At 36.2% G+C, this 20,110-nt stretch overlaps 5 protein-coding genes across 6 annotated transcripts in view; 2 read left to right on the plus strand and 3 right to left on the minus strand.

The window, feature by feature from the left end:
* Window positions 4,095-9,568, plus strand: LOC105156494 (pentatricopeptide repeat-containing protein At1g26460, mitochondrial-like). Its single transcript, XM_011072643.2, has 7 exons — window positions 4,095-4,841; window positions 6,601-6,832; window positions 6,924-7,406; window positions 7,630-7,836; window positions 8,448-8,585; window positions 8,697-8,884; window positions 9,086-9,568. Exons 1-6 carry the CDS (start codon window positions 4,237-4,239, stop codon window positions 8,880-8,882), a joined length of 1,851 nt encoding a protein of 616 aa, XP_011070945.1. The 5' UTR covers window positions 4,095-4,236; the 3' UTR covers window positions 8,883-8,884; window positions 9,086-9,568.
* LOC105156496 (triose phosphate/phosphate translocator, chloroplastic) lies at window positions 9,696-13,091 on the minus strand. Of its 2 annotated transcripts, none has more exons than XM_011072645.2 (12): window positions 12,304-13,091; window positions 12,147-12,215; window positions 11,939-12,004; window positions 11,713-11,791; window positions 11,500-11,620; window positions 11,275-11,370; window positions 10,920-11,032; window positions 10,752-10,829; window positions 10,512-10,628; window positions 10,296-10,395; window positions 10,035-10,135; window positions 9,696-9,923 (listed from the first exon to the last, which is right to left on the minus strand). In XM_011072645.2, the coding sequence occupies exons 1-12, from the start codon at window positions 12,615-12,617 to the stop codon at window positions 9,903-9,905; spliced, it is 1,275 nt and encodes a 424-aa protein (XP_011070947.1). In that variant the 5' UTR covers window positions 12,618-13,091; the 3' UTR covers window positions 9,696-9,902. The 2 variants fall into 2 exon arrangements, with proteins under 2 accessions (XP_011070947.1, XP_011070946.1); XM_011072644.2 differs by having other exon boundaries at window positions 9,696-9,926; window positions 12,304-13,090.
* LOC105156497 (14-3-3-like protein GF14 iota) lies at window positions 13,789-16,624 on the minus strand. The gene is made up of 7 exons (XM_011072646.2): window positions 16,267-16,624; window positions 15,506-15,812; window positions 14,891-14,978; window positions 14,674-14,783; window positions 14,437-14,585; window positions 14,189-14,238; window positions 13,789-14,105 (listed from the first exon to the last, which is right to left on the minus strand). The coding sequence occupies exons 1-7, from the start codon at window positions 16,337-16,339 to the stop codon at window positions 14,100-14,102; spliced, it is 783 nt and encodes a 260-aa protein (XP_011070948.1). The 5' UTR covers window positions 16,340-16,624; the 3' UTR covers window positions 13,789-14,099.
* LOC105156498 (putative pentatricopeptide repeat-containing protein At1g26500) lies at window positions 17,688-19,973 on the plus strand. The gene has a single exon (XM_011072647.2). The coding sequence runs from the start codon at window positions 17,790-17,792 to the stop codon at window positions 19,350-19,352; it is 1,563 nt and encodes a 520-aa protein (XP_011070949.1). The 5' UTR covers window positions 17,688-17,789; the 3' UTR covers window positions 19,353-19,973.
* LOC105156499 (COBW domain-containing protein 1) overlaps window positions 19,444-20,110 on the minus strand; it is a 5,528-nt gene continuing 4,861 nt past the window's right edge. Inside the window, exon 10 of the mRNA XM_011072649.2 lies at window positions 19,444-19,971. The gene's annotated coding sequence lies outside the window, so the exon portion shown is untranslated. The remainder of the gene's footprint in view (window positions 19,972-20,110) is intronic.

The following is a 20,110-nucleotide window of genomic DNA, read 5'->3' on the forward strand; positions in this document are numbered from 1 at the left end:
TGGAAGTGAAGTGGAGGAATGGAGATTTTTAGACAGGGAGATTAGACTGTGGGAAAGGTTGTCCATGTAAGTGGGGTTTTTATATGTATGATGATGATGATGTCTGAGTTTAGACAGTATTATTACTATTATTATATGGTTGGTGAGAGAGTTTTTGGGGAATTGAGCATTACCGAAGCTCAAAAGGCTTTCTGTCATATACGCTGACTCTCTGTGCGTGTGTCGTACCATGTACATGTGTCTGTCTTGGGCTTTTCTCTCAAACGGTCATAAACTCATCCCCATGATCACAACTTAACCCATCTTGGGTTTATGCCCCGGTTAAATCTTGCTTTCATTTCTACTTCTATTCTTTTTTTTTTAAATTAAGTCAAATTGTATTTATGTGATATTATATTTCTCTCCCCTAAAGTTTGGTCTAATTATACATAGATTCTCTATTATTTAAAAAATTACATCTAGTAGTCTTAAGTTTGCTTCATCTAATAAATATGTCTTTCCATCAATCAAATTTTACTGAATTAAAAAAAATGAATAAAAATCGATATTTACCCTTAATTGACTTATTTTATTGCAGGTGAATTTTTTATTTTTTTTTATAATTAAACTATCCTTATAACGATGAAATTATACCTCATCACATGTGAAAATATATAAGGGTAATTTGATCATAAAAAAATTTATTTGCAATAATATGTGAAGATGTATAAGAGTAATTTGATCACAAAAAAAATTATTTGATATGCAATAAATCAGTAATAAGTCTATTAGGGGTAAATATGAATTTTTATTTGATTTTTTGTTAATATCATCAAATTCATGAATTTTGACTAAGGAGGGACAAAAGCAAACCTCATGTATATTAAATGCCAATTTTTCACACCATAAATACATTAAATTTCAGAGAAAGGGAGGGTAATCATTCTTGTATTTATTGCACCTGAAATAAGAAATATATATTATTCAACTTGATTTTATGCCCTTCATTTTGAAATAGTTTATATTTTTATAATGTGAATAAATTTGTAAAAAGTTTAAATTAAGTAAAAGTGAAACTTAGGAGTATTTAAAAATAAAAGCTAGAAATACAAACAAAAATTAAAAATAGAGTGTCTAAAAAAAGAATTCAATATTTATAATTTTGTAAATAAGCTACAAAATTGTTAAGAAAGTATTTATAATTTTTTATTTAAATCAATTTAATTTAAATAACTTAAAAATAAAAAAATGTTAATCAAAATCATTCTTTTTAAACTTATTTTAAATGTTCAAACACCCCTAAGAATTAAACCCAATATTTACGAATTAAATATTACAAAAATTCGAATTAGTAATTTATTTATTTTATCCAAAAATGGAAAAAGAAATAAAAAGAAACGGAAAATAGGGCGTAATGATTTTAGCAAGAGGGCGGTGCAGGAGAGGGCCCCACACTAGGACAGGGTAGCGAATAGTAATTGGCTTTGGGCAATCTTTTCTGGGTGCGGTGTCGCTGTGATGGTTGTCCCCCCTGCACTCATTGGAGTATCAGCATCTAATTTCATGCTACACCGGTACACCCCCATACCTTTGCAAAATCCCCCTTCTTTTTTTGTGAAACTAGCGTCATTTATATGATAAATAAGTTTTTATATTTTAAAAATGTATTATAAATAAAAATAAAATTTATATAAATTAATAAAATATATTTTTTAAAAATAAAAAATAAAAAAACTAAATTTCAGTATTATGAACATAACAAAAGAATTTATATAATATTGTTAAAATAATGTGGGTTACTTTTGAAGAAAAAATAATTATAATTGATTTTTAAAATTATCTAATCAGGTATGTAATTGTCATATTTATAAATTGGTATGGCATTTTCATTAATCATCATTTATGAGTAAAAAATGCCTTTTTTTTTACATATTAGTACTAGATGTTGTCGCACGCCATCCCTACGTGCATATAATAAATAAGAGATAATTATATTTATACCCATGACCTACGGTCTATTTATACAAATCACCTTTGTCTTTTGTATAATTACATAAACTAGTCTTGACAACCAAAAAATAAGGGATATTTTATGTAATGAACAAAATTTTTAGGGGGGTGTATGTATAATTATCTTAAAGATATGAGTGGTTTGTGTAAACACGTCATAGATCAAGGAGCGTAAATATAATTATCCCATTAAATAATTTTTCATGCTATAAAATATATTATAAATAAGAGCAAAATATATAAACCAACACACCACAATAAAAAAACAAAATAAATAAATAAATAAAACTAACTTATTATAACTTGAAAAGTTGTTAAGTAGGTTTATCTTATCAATTGAAGGGTATTTTTTAAATTATAAAAAATTAATATGGTGGTTCATTAACCACCCTTTGTGAGTACGGATAGCCCTCTTTTTTTATATATCTTTATTAGTATAGATATAGATTATAAATATAAATATCTCTCCAATTTTTTATTCTTGAAACTAGGAATAATTACACGGCCCTCTTACAAGATTTGGTGTAATCATTTATAAACCTTTAATAGCTTAGAAAATATATTCTTAACGTTTGTTCTGTAATAAATAAATCATTAATCAAAACTAACTGAATTATTAATAAAAAAAATATAAATAAAATTCTATATTTAATCATGTGCAGGGGGTGAAACATTTTGATAAGGAGAACGTACGTGTTAAATTTTTGAGTTGGAAACAAGGAGGAAATTCAGTTGGCATTAATACCACTTTATTTGCATTTTGCATCTAATTCTGAGCACATGCATTTATTTGCATTAATATGAAAGTTTTTTTTTCTAAGAAGCAATTATTAAATTATTTTTCCATTTTAAGTTTAGCCAAATAATTAAAAAGATTAAAATATTAATCCAAACCAAACGTGTACCTGAAGATTATTATTATTATATGTAAACTACAAAGAGGGCATAAATTTGGTGTACTAAACTTTTTCTTACATTCAGATTAAGACATAAAAGTTTCTTTCTGTAACGCGGTTTTATTATTATTATTATTATGCATATAAATTAATTATAATCCTTTGACTATTTAATAAACCCATAATTAAAGATGTTGGGACCTACCTACCCATTTCCTATTCTGTTTGATTACACACATACAGCAGATTAATTACTTAAGTACACTAATCATCATACCTTAATCATCATTACAATCACAAATCCAGCATCTGGTTTCTCATTTCTGCTGTCACTCAATAACAACATCCTCAAAACTCTAACTTTAACACTATGTTTGTGCATTTTTCAAAATAAGATAAAACACACTTAATATTTAGTTTGTTTGTGTGTTTTTTTATTTTTCAATTTTCTATATATATATATAATAAAAGAGACATGATTTGACAATGGACAGTAGTTTTTGTTTTAAAAAAACACAATCTTTATATATAAAAATATATATAAAAGAGATGTGATTTGATAATAAAAAGTGATTTTTGTCTCCCAAATCCCAACATCAAACCTACACCACTTATTTTAAAATATTTTAAATTATCTCAAAATACAAATCCAAACAGACCATCTCTCTCTGACATACACTTATTTGTCTTTATTTCTCTCTCTCTATCTTTAAAACACAAAAACAAAACACTTAAAATACAAATCCCAATATTTTGTAACAATTTTGATCGCCGTTAAGGTAGACTATAAACTCACATCAATAGAATTCGTACCTAATTTGACATGGGGCCCAATAAGATTGAGATTTTAAATGGGTAGACATGGAGCCCAATAGTGGGTAATGGATTGGGCCTGTATGTTTAGAGTTCAGCCAAGCCCATATATTGTTGTCAGTTCAATATCTACTAGAACAAAGGAAAAATAAGCAGTTAATATCATCCGTTGGATCTCGGTAGAGCCTCGCTGATGTTGTGGACCGTTGGATGCTGCCCAACCGAATACAGCAAACTTCACCGGTCAGTCCAATAATTTCCGTTAAGAACCCTAACCCAAAACAACAAGGCCCAAAGTGAGAATTTCCGATAATGACCCTATATGTCTAGATATCTGAAAACCCAATAGCTGAAATTCCCAAACTAACCCTACTGTATAAAGAGTCATGTCCGCCATTAGCAAATCCAACGCCAATTTTCAAACTCCCCCAAAACCCTAGCAACTGAAAGGCTGAACTCCCACTGTCTCAACGTATGGGATATGCGTGAAAGTATAGTTACGCTTACATATACGTAGAAATATCTGTATCCATAAGGAATGAGAATGGCGCCGATCGCAGTTTTGGCGAGATCACGGCGGTTCGTCTGGCCGCACAATTTCAAATCCATCTCCACCTTCGTTCACCTCCACCAAGAGGCGCAGCTGGCCGAGCCTCCGATGACGCCTCCAGAGCTCCCGCCTAACCCCGCCACCGGCAGCCCACGCTACAAAGAAAACTGGCGGAACCCTACATCCGCATCTTCGGCCGGAGATGGGGCGCTTATTCCTGTCGGCTTGGGGTTTCTCCAACACACTACTGCTGCGAAAATGCAGGTGCTTTCTCAGTCACTTGACGCGCAGGGCTTGATGAATCATTTCGCAGGTTGGATGACGTTGCGTCGGTGGGAGGATATGAAGCAGCTCTTCGAGTTGTGGATCAGGTCTCTCGATAAGAACGGAAAGCCAAACAAACCTGATGTAAATCTTTATAACCATTATCTACGTGCGAATTTTATGATTGGGGCGTCTGCTGGCGAATTGCTCGATCTTGTGGCCCAAATGGATGATTTCGGGATCCTGCCTAATACTGCATCCTGTAATCTTGTGCTTAAGGCTATGCAGAAGGCTGGTGAAACACTTGCAGCGGAGAAACTAATTGAAAGGTTGAACTTTTTTGGTGAATTCCTTGAGGGGAAACAATGGTTATGTTATGAATAGTCTAGCTCCCTGTGAATAATGTTGGACATGTGAAGAAAAGGATTATATTTCGTGTTTCTTAATGAGTAATTGACTTTACAAAATTCTGTATTATAGTGCCAATTGACTCTGCCCTTATCCTGTTTATATTGCTATCACAGACTTTTTGTGCTTATTATTTGTTGTTTTTGGTTCCTATCAGTTATTATGGTGCATATGTGAAGTTAATTTTATCAACAAGGTCAGCTTTCGAGCCTATATGTTTCAGATTGGGACTAGGGTAAGGGGGTAGATAAAGGGGCAGCATTAGATGTGCACATGAATTTGATGAATGACCTCATGAATTGGCAAGAAGCATAGTGAGTGGACTTGCCATATGTGAAGCTAGTAAAGCTGTTGGGAATGCGCATAAATTATTTGTAGTAGGAGAAAGCTAAAATTACTGAAAGAACACATTTTATAGTGAAAAAGGTGTGCTAGAGGGGAACATTTAGTTGGTTGCTTATTGGATGTTTTTGCGCCAATACATGGATATGAAGAATTTTGTATAGAGTAATTTGTTTTGCTCTCAAAGGGTTTGGATGCGGATAAATCCTCATGTTGTCATTTCAGCGTTCATTGGTAATTGAGGCGTGGAACCAACGTAATATATGGAATTTTACGAGTGATACAGATTTATTGAAATGTCCTTGTGATGGGATTCATTTTTGGTCTTGTCAGGGATCTATTCCTGGAACTGAAGTTAAAAAGAACTTATATAAAACTTTTTGATGTCATTAGGGGTTTCCAGGTTTTTGCATTGACTGATTGTTAAGTGTAACTATAATTGTGTCTTTGTACAAGGATCTTTGGGCATGATGGAGTTACTTGTTCCTTTCCACTATTTTGCTTGGATGGAGGGAGCAGTTTGTAGTTATTTCTGCTCTCACAAACTCTTTGCTGAATGTGAGAGTTTCCTTGGGAACAATAAAGGGGTATTATATTGGTTCATCATTTACATGTGCAAGTATTTGGTTTTGTATATATACTAGAAGTTTGTAGACTCATCACTATATGTTTTTACATGTGGAGAATCTTAATAAGTTATCTGGTTATATGGAGGTTGGGGAAAGCAATAAATAGCAAGGACAAGATAGAAAGTTCATAAAATAGTAACGTTTGTAGTGGTGACCAAACTTCATGTGTGTTAGGCAATACTACATGTTTGCTCTTTCAAAGCTAGATCAATCCTTGTCTCTTCAGAACAGATTCAATATCACTATTAAAGTTGGCATCCTATTTTTAGCATTTGCTTTCTGTTTGTGGGATTTGTTTATATATTGTTGAGCAGTTGAATGATTAGCATTAGAGGATAACTCTCTTTTGATGTTTAGTCAGAGTAATGTTGATATTGTACCTGTTAATACTGTCATCTTTATAAATTCATTTTTGCAGTATGATTTGTCGATATGATACTTCAGCTGTCAAATGAGAAGTAAGAGGACAGAGAATAAACTTGGTACAAATATATGATATTTCTGGCACTGTATTTTCAATATCTCATGAGGGGTTTTGAGTGTTTGGACAGGTTGTAAAGTGCCAGGGCAATCCTCTTTAATGATTCATTTTAGCTTAATTTTTAGTTACCCAATATTTGGTTTATGAAACCTTTCCTCTGTTCATATATAAAAAGATGATTACAGAATTTACTGCTTGATGGGTGAGTCTTTACTTTATTGATTTCAGGATGCTCCAGACAGGAAAAGAATTCAAGGAATCTTTGCCTGATGATGAGTCATATGACTTAGTTATTGGCATGCTTCTTTCAAAAAACCAGATTGATTCTGCGCTGAAGTATATAGATCTGACGTTGAAATCTGGATATATGTTGTCAATGAAGGCATTCGTGGATTGTGTGCGAATTTGTGTTAGTAATGTGAGGCTGGACACATTGGTGTCAATTATAGAGAGATGCAAGGTGCATATATACATATAGCTATTCTACTCAAATAATTTAGAGCTTATTCATGTATTTTGACAACTGACTCTGGTCTTATGGATGTCTTCAGAAAATGGATCAGAACAAATCCTTATGTCCCGATTGGCGCATATGCAATTATATTGCTGATGTTGCTATGCAATCAGATAACAGTGAGCTCACCTATTATGCACTTGAGTTCATCGCCAAATGGATTGCTCGAGGGGAGGCTGCAAAGCCTCCTGTTCTTCTCTCTGTAGATGAAGGATTAGTTATCTCTGCCCTTGGAACTGCTGGTAGAACTTACAATTCTAAATTGCTGGATGTTTCTTGGGCTGTACTCAAGCGGTCATTGCGCCAAAAGAAGGTTCCGAATCCTGAATCTTACCTCGGAAAAATATATGCCCATGCTAATTTGGGGAACCTACAGAAAGCTTTTAGTACTCTGCATGAATTTGAGACAGCTCATGGAAATTCTAACCAAGAAGATGGAGAGGATCTATTCTCTCCATTTCATTCTTTAAATCCTCTGGTCACCGCATGCTCCAAGAATGGTTTTGTCACTTTGGATTCTGTAAGTTCTTGCCTTACAACTATTAGTTTACTGTAAGTAGGAATTTTAGATCTTTCTTCATGTATTTTTCCAATATGCTTCCTTCTGAAACTAAAGATACATAAAGTTGCCTGCAAGTGCACTTTCTTTAATCTCTGGCTTGTCGCTCGCATTGGCTGTTCAAGTGCATAATGCTGCACTTTACGTTCTTGCGGTTAACTGCATTTTTGAAGTGTTCGTTCAGGTTTATTATCAGCTGGAGAATTTAAGTCAAGGCAATGTTCCATACAAGTCTGTTGCTGCTCTCAATTGTATAATTCTTGGATGTGCAAATATATGGGATGTTGATCGTGCCTACCAGACTTTTAGTGCAATTGATTCCAGTTTTGGGTTGACCCCCAATATCCATTCATACAATGCCCTGATCTGTGCATTTGGGAAATTCAGCAAGGTAACTGATGTGCATCCCCAGATCCCCCTTCTTTCCCCTTTTTGCAACTCTATAATACTATTACCTTTCTCCCACTAATCTTCGACTTCAAAATATCCAATTGACTAATTTATTGAAGTAGTATTCCCCGCTGCTCATAGTTATTTTATACAGAGCACTGTTTCTAGTGTTCTTCCCTGTGTTTTTCCTTCTTTCAAACCCAGAAAACTTGTTTGTTTGGCCTCAAACTCAAAGATTTGAACAAGATACATGGTGATCCTGATATTATTTGCACCATCTGATTTTGTACTATTGGAATTCTACATGGCCATTTAACAATGCTTCTTTATACTTCCTGATCCTTCTATCTGTTTGTACCCTCAAAGTCTGTCATTTGTAAGAGTTTCTATTAAAATCATGTGGCCTAGCATTCCATAGATAGTCTTATGAAGCTCTACTTAATGTATGGGCTGCAAAGGTGTTGATTGTAACCTTAATTAGTAGATAACATGAGATGCTTACTCCTAAAATGTTAATGAATACTGAAGTAATATTCTTCCCTGCATCCAGCATGTAAATGTTGCTGTTTACTTCTACTGAATCAATAAGAGGCATTTTTTTTTTGGTTGCAGAGGGATGAAGCTGTAAAAGTATTTGAGCACTTTGTTGCTTTAGGCGTCAAACCAAATGCGACCACATATTCTCTCCTTATTGATGCGCATCTTATTAAGCGGGATCCTAAAGCCGCTCTCTCCGTGATTGATGAAATGGTATTCTGCATGCCTTGTGTAATGATTGGTTTATATGTTATATTAGATTTGTCATTTCAGCACTAGCATATGCAATCAACCCCAAAGTGGACTTTAAGACTTCTGGAACAGATATATGCAGGATATGAACCATCAAAGGAAATACTAAAAAAGGTCCGGAGGCGATGTATTCGAGAGATGGACTATGAATCTGATGACAAGGTGGAATCCTTGGCTAGACAGTTCAAAATTCGAATGGGAACAGAAACTCGCCGAGATTTACTGTTTAATCTTCAATACACCACAGATTATGCATGATGGTAAGCTCCCAAGATTCATTAAATCATATGTATATTTAGAAGTAGTTTTCTCTTTTTTATTCTGGTCGAAGTTTCAGCAGAAGGTTTTTCTTTTACGAAAATTTTGGATGAAAATTGTTATTTTTCATGTGAATATTAATTCAGGTTTACTGTTCCGGTTTGCAATATGTCAAACTTAGTTCCTGCTGCTTATGCTTGCAGGTTGACTTGCACTGTGCTGAAGATATGAGTTGTCAAGTCTTCTCCATTTCTCTACCATTAGCTTTGTGCTGATCTCCAACTTTGTAAACTATGGACAGCTGTTTCGGGCCTGAGCAGAAAGAGTGCTGATAGGTAGCTTCCTTCTTCGGCAGCTGATATGTGAGATATCTCTTGGTTCCGTTTCAGGGAAAATTAGAGGATTAATTATTAACTTCAGACATTCTGGTGATGGTTACAACCATAGGCCATATGGATTAAAAATAAATTATCTCTGGTGTGCAGGCTTCACTAATTGGTGATGTTATCATTTTAGGTCTGCACCTACTCTGGGTTAATTTTGCAAGTTTTGCTGCCATATTTCATATTCTGTAGGTTCATCGCAAACTTGTATTATGGTTCTGGAGATATTGTAGTAATGGACAAATATGTAGGCCAACAAATCATTTTCAACTTCCAGGAAAGAGATTGTACAGTTTCCCTAAATTTAATGACCTGCTCAGCCCTTCTTTTATCTAAGAGCTGGTTGTGTTATACCCTTAACATGGTTTTCTGTCTTCAATAAGAAGGTTCAGCCAAGATGTTTGTGTTAGAATTGTTTGATCATTGCGAGTAGCCTAACGGAACGAGTGCATAAAACAATTAGGAAATGTTGCCAAATTTTGGAACATTGTAAACTATCGCCTGTTCTTCCGGATTTTCTTTGAAATCAGAAATTGCTTGAGAAAGTAAAGCGGAATGCGCCTCGTATCCTGGCTTTATTGCAATCAACTTGAGAGAAATTGCATGTGAATTCTGCTTATAAGCTGTTGTGGCCTCACTATGCATGAGTTTGAGCAGCCTTCTGAAACAATGGAGAAATTCATCAGTCCCTTTCTTGATCAGGTTTTGTCAATGTACTCTGAATGAGGTAGTGGCTTTGTTAATATGTGCAAATGGGGCTACAGCTTACCTGTTTCTGCTCCTCGATGTTCGCCTTAATGAGTGAATACATTGCAACACCTGCGATGGCTATTCCAGTGCCAATCCCAGTTTGTGTGGAGATCTTATTACCTGCCATATTTATTTTCAGATCATCAAGGCAGAACAATGGCATAGAATTAACTTACATGTGCTGTATGTGCGTATTTGTCAGTGTGCTTTATTAGAGTGTGCTCTTTTGTAGAGCTGTATAATATGATATGAAAATTTAAAGCTTTGGAGAAATTATTACCAAAAACTACGATGGAGAATCCAATCACAAAGACTCGCTTCAGCACATTTCCTACAGCATGTGTAAGTGGGGCAACCCGTTCTAATGTATTTGTAGCTACCTGTAGTTGTTAGGGACGGTAGAAAAATAGAACCATGTCTTGTGCTAGACGAAATTGAAAAACAAGAATCAAGTCACTGGTTAGGTGACAATGTAAAAATAGATCTTGTTTGTTACCTGATTGTACAAATGGTAGAACATTCCAATCCAGAATAGATCAGACAAGAACTTGTGAAGACCAACTTTAGCAATTGCATCTCTGAACCCATGCTGCATTAGCTGGGGACCTTCAATCTGAAAGCAAAAGAGAAACAAACGAACCCTTCTTCAATCTCTTCGTGTTTTTCCTTTGTGCAGAAATAGGAAAAGGGACTTCTGTCCAAAATCAGTTCATCATATTTGTTCAAGGAAACTTACAAATATTGCTGGTGGAAGGCAGAACAAGAGGGCGATTATCGAAATGTAAGCATAGACGTTTGTACTGTCCATTCCTGTCTGTCATAGACAAAACTTTTATAGGCTAAGGATACACCAAATGGTCTTACATCCCTATGTTTTTATGATTGACTTGCTAGTAGATCCTACCATTGCTTTCTTTGAGTAAATACTTCTGTACGTAAATGCAATATTTGAAATCATTGCACTAACGAAGCCAGTCCAGTTGAACGATAGTTCCGTCATTGATGCCATTGACACACCTGGACAGAGATGCAGAATTATCAGCAATTATTTAGTGGAATAGCCATTGAATGTTATCAATGAGGTTCTGTCCACTAAAAGTTAAGTTCAATGCTTGAAAAATAAGATTTTTAGTAACATATGATACCCTGAAGAATTAGTTGTGCAGAAGAGTACAAAATCAATCTTCCAAGAACCGTTTTTCCCAAGAAAATATGTAAAGTACTTGTGTAGTGGTGAGATCTTATCCGTTTTCACTTACCAATCACAACAGGGGCTAATGACAGCCACAGGGACAGGGGAATCTGATGGCCTAATACAAACTGCGAAGCTGCAGCGTTGAAAAATGGCTCCAAGGCTGTCCCAAGCACAAATTGGATCAGATGATTAGTCTTTGATTGGGAACTCAGAAGTGTTAAAAAGCAAAGCAGACATCTAGGATTGTTGGAAAATGACAATTGTTACAATGTGTTAAGAGTTTTGTTACCTTTGATGGTGTGTGTGAAGGAGACAGCAACAGCTGCAAATGATACGTTTGACATGACGTGTCCAAGAGCATGACAAAATGCCACCGGTGTGAGAACGCCCAATAGTTCCTTGTCAATCGGCTGCTTATAACAGTCATAAACTTGAATATGGAACGTATGACATGCTAATCAAGAAGATTATGCAAAGATCTTGAAGATGTGATGAAACTCACAGCTCGTTTCGGTAGACCAACAGCCCAGCTAACCATACAGTATACGACTCCAACCAGAAGATGAACCACTGAGACAAAACTATAGAAAGTAGAAAATGAATTTCCTATATCTTGGTTAAGTAGAAGAATCCATAGAAGCAGAGGAACAACTAAGTTTAACACACTAGTCTTGAGTATGCAGTTCTTGAATGCATCTGTAGAGAACTATTCAAGTCTGACAACTTACTATGGATATGGGAAATAATTGTAGACCTTCTTGTTCAGTATATTGAAGATGACATTCAGGAAATACCTGCATCAGTATAAATTAACAATTTCAACACTCATTTGGATGAAAAATTGTTAGCGTCAATTTTGATCTGGTGCATGATTCAATTATAAGTTTTTCTCATTTAAATACGAACTTGGAAATCCAGATGAATACAAAACCTAACCATGTAAAGAAAAAGAAACCGGTAACCAGAGCTGGAAATCTCTCTGCAAAGCTCTTCGGCGCAGCAAACCTGCCATAAGTCAACCAACATGATTATGATTACCCAAAACATTGTATAACCAAAGTGTTTTGGTTCTAATAGTCTATAAAGTTTAAACCCGTTTGAAATCTCAATCGCATGACCGTCTGCATCAGCATCAGCAGCTGCAGCTCTTGTGGTATAAAATTCAGGAGAGCCATGGCGGTTCAAGATTTCATTCAGTCCAAGACTGTTGCAGGACTTGCCAGAAAAATCTATAGGTCCAGAGAGAACTCTCCTTTTTGACAGTGGTGAAAACTCCAAATGATTTGGTCTTGAAGTAAGATGTCCACTTCTATGCAGAAACGATGCAGCTGAATTTCTGCAATGCTGTTTGTACAAAGTAGAAAATCTTGATTGTTGAAGGAGAGCAGAATTAGAGATTGAAGCCATGGGTAAGCAAAGATCTGATGTTAAACTTCGGAGAGTAAGTAAGAGTCCAACTTCAATTCACGAGAATTCGAAGTCAAACAGTATATGTTATGATCGGAATATGAAAAAACAAGAAAGAACATATGAAGGAACAAAATCTAACGTTGACACCAAAGTTAAGTTTAGCGCTGCGGAGATATCAAAGAGAAAAGGTACTCTTAATCATCCAAGACACAAGTTCTGAAAATCAGACGGCTTTAAACTACAAGGATTGCTAGCTGTTGGGTGAAAACAAGCAAAGAAACTAGAAACTGAACTTTGAGACTGTGAAACTAACAGCATATTACAGTTGGGAATTTTGAGACATCAGTTTCAGGTAATTATGAGTAAATACTTTTAGACTCAACAAGAGAGAGAGAGAGAGAGAGAGAGATTCTCATATAGTATACGCTCTCTTTTTATCACTGCTTGATTTCCACAAAAACGATTAAGAACTTGTTTATGCTTTGACCTTTTGTTTAATTATATCCTTTTGAGAGAGATCTTTTCAGAGGTAGAGTTTGCAATTGTTCTGATTGGGAAATTATAGCGCCGTGGCTGTTATGAGTCACTTTCTGAAAATAATACTCAAGAAGGAAACTATCAAACTATTACTAATTTTCAACTTATTGGTGGGAATCACTTTCCATGCCTGGTGAAGTTCCTTTTCTTCTTTTCTTTGTGTGTGCTATAATATTTCTCTTATTAGAGATTCTGCCTTCAAGAGGAAGTGTCCGTAGCCGTCAGCATCAACACCCATTTCTGATGTCTGAACCCCACAAGAATACTTGAAATGACTCAGCTTATATAATTATAATCAAGAGAATTATCAGAATAGAAATAGAAAAAGAATAAAGCGGTGCGTGGAGCATGACGGCTATAGGATAGAAACAAATTGATGGTGAGTCAACATGGATTTTATTTATTTATGTTTAATTTTTGGGTTCGTTGAGCCTACAGCTGTACCTATACTACTATTGATTTATTGGCTACAACAACATTCCAGCTGATCGTTTATTGAGGGTGTGTGTTTGCTACATCATTGTCAAAATCAGCAGAAGGCAAGTGCAAATGTGCAGGTGAATTTACAGGTATACTGAAGTTGAGGATAGTATTTGCCAATATAGAGCAGATGCAATCATGAAAAGAGATGGATAAAACTTGCAGCAAGCCAATTGTATATATATATAGAATGTCATGAAATATAGATATTGTCTCATTGCATTTTCATTGTATGCAAAAAACACAATTTCTCGAAAGCCAAAAGCTTTTGACAGTAGGAATAAGGTGGGAAAACGGTAGGCAATACGCAGGCAGGTTAATCCTGAAAATCTCTTCTTTTGCAGATATCTCAAAACTGCCAACAGTCCGCAGTGCCCAAGTCAGTATAAGGCTTGGAAATGTTACACCCTTCAAAGAACACGTTCTTGGCCTACGTAACTCGATGCAGGTGCTGTCGAGCACTTAGTTCTGCAAAAGAAACGGCATCTTAAAATGTCTTGATAATGGAAAAGATTGATGATATGTTAAGGGGAATTGAGTTGAATTTTCACCTCTGGTTTTTCTTCCTTGGGTTCCTCAGCTTTGGCAGCATTCTCCTCACCTGCATAGTGCAAACCAGTTCATTTACATGTTTAAGCGTTTGAAACTCTGGATATTGCTGTGAATTATAATGAACAGATTCAATCTATGTCTAGACTATGAAACAACTTGGGGGATTCCATCATCACTCAACTGAAATTGGAGAGGCAATGACAAATATGTTACTTGTATGTCCTGTAACTACGATATTGTTACATACCTCCATCTTCAGGCAAATCGGAGGTCCAGAGAGTGAGGTTGTCTCTCAACAGCTGCATAATTAAGGTGCTGTCTTTGTAAGATTCTTCGCTCAAAGTATCCAACTCAGCAATGGCCTCGTCAAATGCTTGTTTAGCCAAGTGGCAAGCTCTGCCAATATTAACAGCTTATCACACGTGATTCCAATATTCTTGAAAGAATGATCAGACCATGCAAAGCTATTAGTACGAAAGAGTACCTCTCAGGAGAATTCATGATCTCATAGTAAAACACTGAGAAGTTTAAAGCTAGACCCAGACGGATAGGGTGGGTCGATGGCAGATCTGTACTTGCAGTGGCTGAAGCAGCCTATAGAGAATGAAAAAGAGAGAGAGAGAGAGAGACATTAGAAAAACAATTTACTCTTTTTGTTAATTCTGATTCATAAATTGTTCTGTTTGGATAGATTAGCATGCCTCATATCCCTTGAGTGACTGTTCAGACGCCTCTTTTCTTTCCTGATCGGTCTTAAACTCAGCAAGGTAGCGGTAATAATCACCTTTCCTGAATTAGAGTAAGCCAGAAGTGAGAGAATAAGAATGAAGACCGTAAATGCAGAACTACAGATTCGCTTAGCTTTAACTCTGTTGATAGGCAGATAATAAAAAATATGCAAGTACATTGATTGGTGAAATGTGTTCAACTGAACTAATGCAGCAACAAAATAAGATGACATTCTAACGAGGAACCCATTGAACATCTGTCTCTCATTACATCAACTTATGCAACTTCCTGGCAAATTTTCCTTATCTACTTTCTAGACAACCTGTACGATCAAAACCTACCTCTTAACACTATTTTAACACCAAACTTTTGTTTATTATTTTTCTGAACCAAATGGATTCAATATGAAATTAATGATGCTGCAATAAGCTATAATAGTTCTAGACTTCCTAGCAAAACAAGGTAGTAGATAGATAAAGCTATCAAGAACCACCATTGATATAATCATAATAAGGCAAGAATCAAAGTAGTAAGCAATATCAAGAACAGAGCGAAGCATAAATTCACATAATCTCAAATTATCTTACATCTTGTAGTAGAAAACAGTAGCTTCTCCAGAACGAGAAGAGGGAATTAGATGCTTGTCGATGACTGATAGAATGTCGTGGCAGATATTGGATAACTCGTCCTCCACCTTCTGGCGATAGCCCTTAATCAGATTCACATTGCTCTCGTTTCCCTTGGACTCCTCTTTCTGCTCAATCGAGGACATGATTCTCCATGAAGCTCTACGGGCACCAATCACATTCTTGTACCCAACAGAGAGTAGGTTTCTCTCATCAACCGACAACTCAACGTCTAGTTTAGCAACCTTTTTCATACTTTCAACCATTTCTGTGAAACAAATGGCATGTAAGTTTCAGAAAAAGGCATTTTTGTGGATTCTATGTCTACTATCCTATTTAATGTCAACCAAATAAAAAACACCATAATTTCCGGAAATGAACCTCGTATTCATTTCGATTTCAATCTGAACGTCAACACTGAACGAGATAAATTTAGCTCAACTCTGATCTCCCACCTATCAAGATGCAAGCTAATTTACATAGGCAAAAATGAATGATCTTTTTCATTATCCTTGGGCATACGTGTTTGCCATTGAGGTCACTTGATATTTACATTGTGTGCATTTCAGACAGCCATATGGACACAACAAATCCGCATAAAAAAACAATTACAAATCATCCGTTGTAATAAATCTGCATATAAAGATACACTGAAATGCATTGATCTACAAAATGCAACACCACATCAACAATGTACATAGTTGTACAGAAATATTTTATACCGTCATAACGCTCGGCTTGTTCTGCGAGCTTTGCCATGTAAACATGATTCTCTCTTTCATTTTCCGTCGACATTATTCCTAATTTCTTTTATTGTATTTGCTTTCAAGAATTGAAGATCTGAACGGGAACTTGCGAGGAATCTATGGCCTTTTCTTTCTGCAGCTTCTATGTTTTTGCGGAAGAGTGAATGAATGGGACACCAACGTGATGGTTTTTATTACTCAGAGAAACTGGAGGTGGGGAAAGAAACAAAAAATCGGGACTGTTGGATCAGGGACAGTTGTGTCGTTTCAAGAAAACAGGCCCGGAAGTCATGGAATTTTAGGAACTTGCAGGGGACAGACGTGTGTTCTTGTTCTTTTTAAGGTTTGAGTTGGATTCGTTCAATGTGAATCCTTTCTTTGGGTAAAATGCAATTCACCTCCTGAGTTTTTGAAAATATTTAAAATACCCCTTATAAAAAATTAAAACACAAAAACCCCCTTCGATGATATTCAAAATATAGTAAACTATCCTCTTGGCTCCGGAGTTGTAGCACACTCGCCCTTCTTGAAATTGCACTTTAATTTTCAACAATAAATTAATTTTGTATCTTAATTTATGCTAAATCTTCCGTTTTATATATCTAATGGTTAAGATTTGTAAAAAATAGATCAACGGCTAAATGTTATTAGATTTTGAATAAAAAATTCAGATTCAACACATAATTTAATAGTTCAAATTTTATTTAGTTTAAATTAACAGTCCATATTATGTAAACATTTACAATATTTTTATTTATTAAATATGAATAAAATATTTAAATATATTAAATATATATATATATATATAAATATATCATCTTCTCCAACCGACCGTCTCCCACCACCTCCGCCTCTTCAACGCCTCACTGCCGCCAACGTCATTCCTCATCGCTATCTTCCTCCTCACAGTCACAACAATTGACACCTAGCCAACGCTGTCCGCCATTGCTCGTGCCCCCTTCCCCGCTCCCCTCCTCCTTCCTTTTGATCTGCCTGCTCTCTGTCTGGCTCCTCCGCACGCCCTCCCGCTCCTTCCTGGCCGCGCCAATGCTCCTCACCCTCTCTTTCTATATATATATAAAACATATAAATAAATATCTATTTTAAAGATATACAAATGAATATATTAAATATATAAAAATACATTTAAAATATAATTATAAACTTAAATAGTATTGATAAGATCTAAACTATTCATTTATAATATGAAATCTAACAATAGAAAAATAAGGGTAAAAATATTATTTAAAATAATAAAATTTAAAAAAGAAAAAAGAAAACGGGCGCGTGTAATGCATCTCCGGAGGCGAGGGGCTTTTTTGCTATATTTTGAGTATCACATAGAATTTTTTAGTGTACATAGGGGTATTTAAAATATTTTTAGGAAAATATGGGACAAATTGCACTTTACCCTCCTTTCTTTCGGTCCTTGTTTCTCTAGTCCTATCTTTGTATTTCCAGCCAAAAAGAAGTTTCCAGTTTTAACCCAGATCAAAGACATGTCCCTAATGCTTCGACCTGCAAAATTCACCAAACCTTCCATAAACCTCCTCCACCTCCACCAACACCTTCAATCCTTAACCACCACCGCCGCAGCCTCTCCTCCACCAGTTCCAAGTGCCGTAGGCCCTATTGATGAAGCCCACCTCCTTAGAGTTTGCACAGTCCTCTACCAACAGCAAAACGCACCTGATACGAAACTGCATGCCAGCCTCAGCAAAACACCGTTCCATCTCAGTCACGAGTTTTTCCTCCAAGTATGCAACAAGTTCCCATATTCTTGGCGACCAGTTTACAGATTTCATAAATTCTCCCTTTCCCAACAGAATTTCACCCACACCTCAACCACGTTTAACAAGACTCTTGACATAGTGGGAAAATCAAGAAACATTGACCTTTTCTGGGATCTCTGCCACGAAATAGGAAAACTTCGTTTGGCTAACCTCAAGACTTACATAATCGCATTGAGAACACTAGCTGCTGCTAGAGAGTTAAAGAAGTGTGTTGAGTTTTTCCATTTGATGAATGGGTTTGGATACGAGTACAAAGTTGAGACCTTTAACAAGGTGGTTGAAGCTTTGTGTAGAAACAAGCTTGTACTGGAGGCTAAGCATGTAGTAGTGAAGTTGAGAGATCGCATTGAGCCTGATGGGGTGACTTACAGGTGGTTGATATATGGATTTTGCGATGTAGGCGATTTGATTGAGGCCTCAAAGGTGTGGAATTTGATGGTGGATGAGGGGTTCGAGCCTGACGTTGATGCAGCAGAGATTATGTTGGAGACCCTATTCAAGAATAATAAGTTAGATGAGGGATTGAAGCTTTTTCAGTCAATGAGGGTGAAGAGGATGGATGATTTGGGGCTGTCTACGTATCGGCTTGTGATCAAGTGGTTGTGTAAGAGAGGCAAATTGGGGGAGAGCTATGTGGTGTTTGAGGAAATGCAAATGAGAGGGATTAAACCTGATAATGAGGTATTAGGCTCCATAATTTATGGGCTTATGAGTCGAGGAAGGGTGAATGAGGCTTTTAAGGTTCTTGAAGGGGCTGAAAATGCTGATATACGTGTGTATCATGGGATGATCAAGGGGCTCTTGAAGTTGAAGAAACCCAGTGAGGCTACACAAGTCTTCAGGGAGATGATAAAACGAGGTTGTGAGCCAACGATGCATACATATGTCATGTTGTTGCAGGGACATTTGGGGAAGAGAGGGAGGAAAGGGGAAGATCTGTTGGTGAATTTTGACACGATTTTTGTTGGAGGTTTGGTTAAGGCAGGGAAGTCATTGGAAGCAACCAAGTATGTGGAGAGAGTGATAGACAGAGGACATGAGGTGCCGAGGTTTGATTACAACAAGTTCTTGCATTACTTTTCTAATGAAGAAGGTGTAGTTATGTTTGAGGTTATGGCTGAGAAGTTGAGAGAAGTTGGATTGTTTGATTTAGCAGATATATTTGCTAGGTATGGCCAGAAAATGTCAACTAGAGATCGACGAAGAAATAGAGCAACCAAATCATTAGAAGAGCTTTCACTTACATTACCACCTACTTCTAGGGTGTGATCTGATGCGTGCTTGGTTAAAGAGAATTTGTTCGTCGTTGTGGCTTGTAGCTATAACTCAGAATGTGATGATAAGAAACAAGACAAATTGATAGCCTTTAAAGCAATGACATTCATGCTGGGTACAAAATTTGGGATGAGAATTGTTGCTTATAATGTCTTATATTCCATGGCTTATGGCAGTAACTGTTGGTAACTAGTAATTTAACTGTTTTCCTTGAACCTGGCTACTTCTGCAGCACCATTTCCTCTGATCTACATCGTGTCATAACCTCTGACTCCGCCTTTTGAGGACATCTTTTTCCAGATAAAAGCACAAGGCAGTTTTATATGTAACCTCTATCGAACAGGCACGCATCCTAGTTGGCAGTAATACCAGGATACTTGATGTGATTACGAGGAGTCAAGATTATGTTCATACACAAGATGATCACCATACAGTTCTTGTTCCTGAACGTCGTTTTCTAACAAATGGTTTTTGGCATACAAGCAGGCGCTAGTCACTCCCGTTTTGCAGATCAATCTCCGCGGCTTCCCCGGGAAGCTGTGTGACAAGAATCCCTGCTCTCTCTATCAGACCAACCTTTTCAGAAATGATAATCCATCCCCGCCAACAACGCCTTTGCAGGAAGGAATGATATGGTTAGAACAGGTTAGGAAAATCATTCAAGTGAGTATACATGTGATAATGTAAATAACAGTTACTTAGGCATTGCCTCATGCCGGACTAAATCAACCACATTGCATGAAATGAAGCAT

This window comes from Sesamum indicum, linkage group LG2, assembly GCF_000512975.1.
Source record: "Sesamum indicum cultivar Zhongzhi No. 13 linkage group LG2, S_indicum_v1.0, whole genome shotgun sequence".
Taxonomy (NCBI): domain Eukaryota; kingdom Viridiplantae; phylum Streptophyta; class Magnoliopsida; order Lamiales; family Pedaliaceae; genus Sesamum; species Sesamum indicum.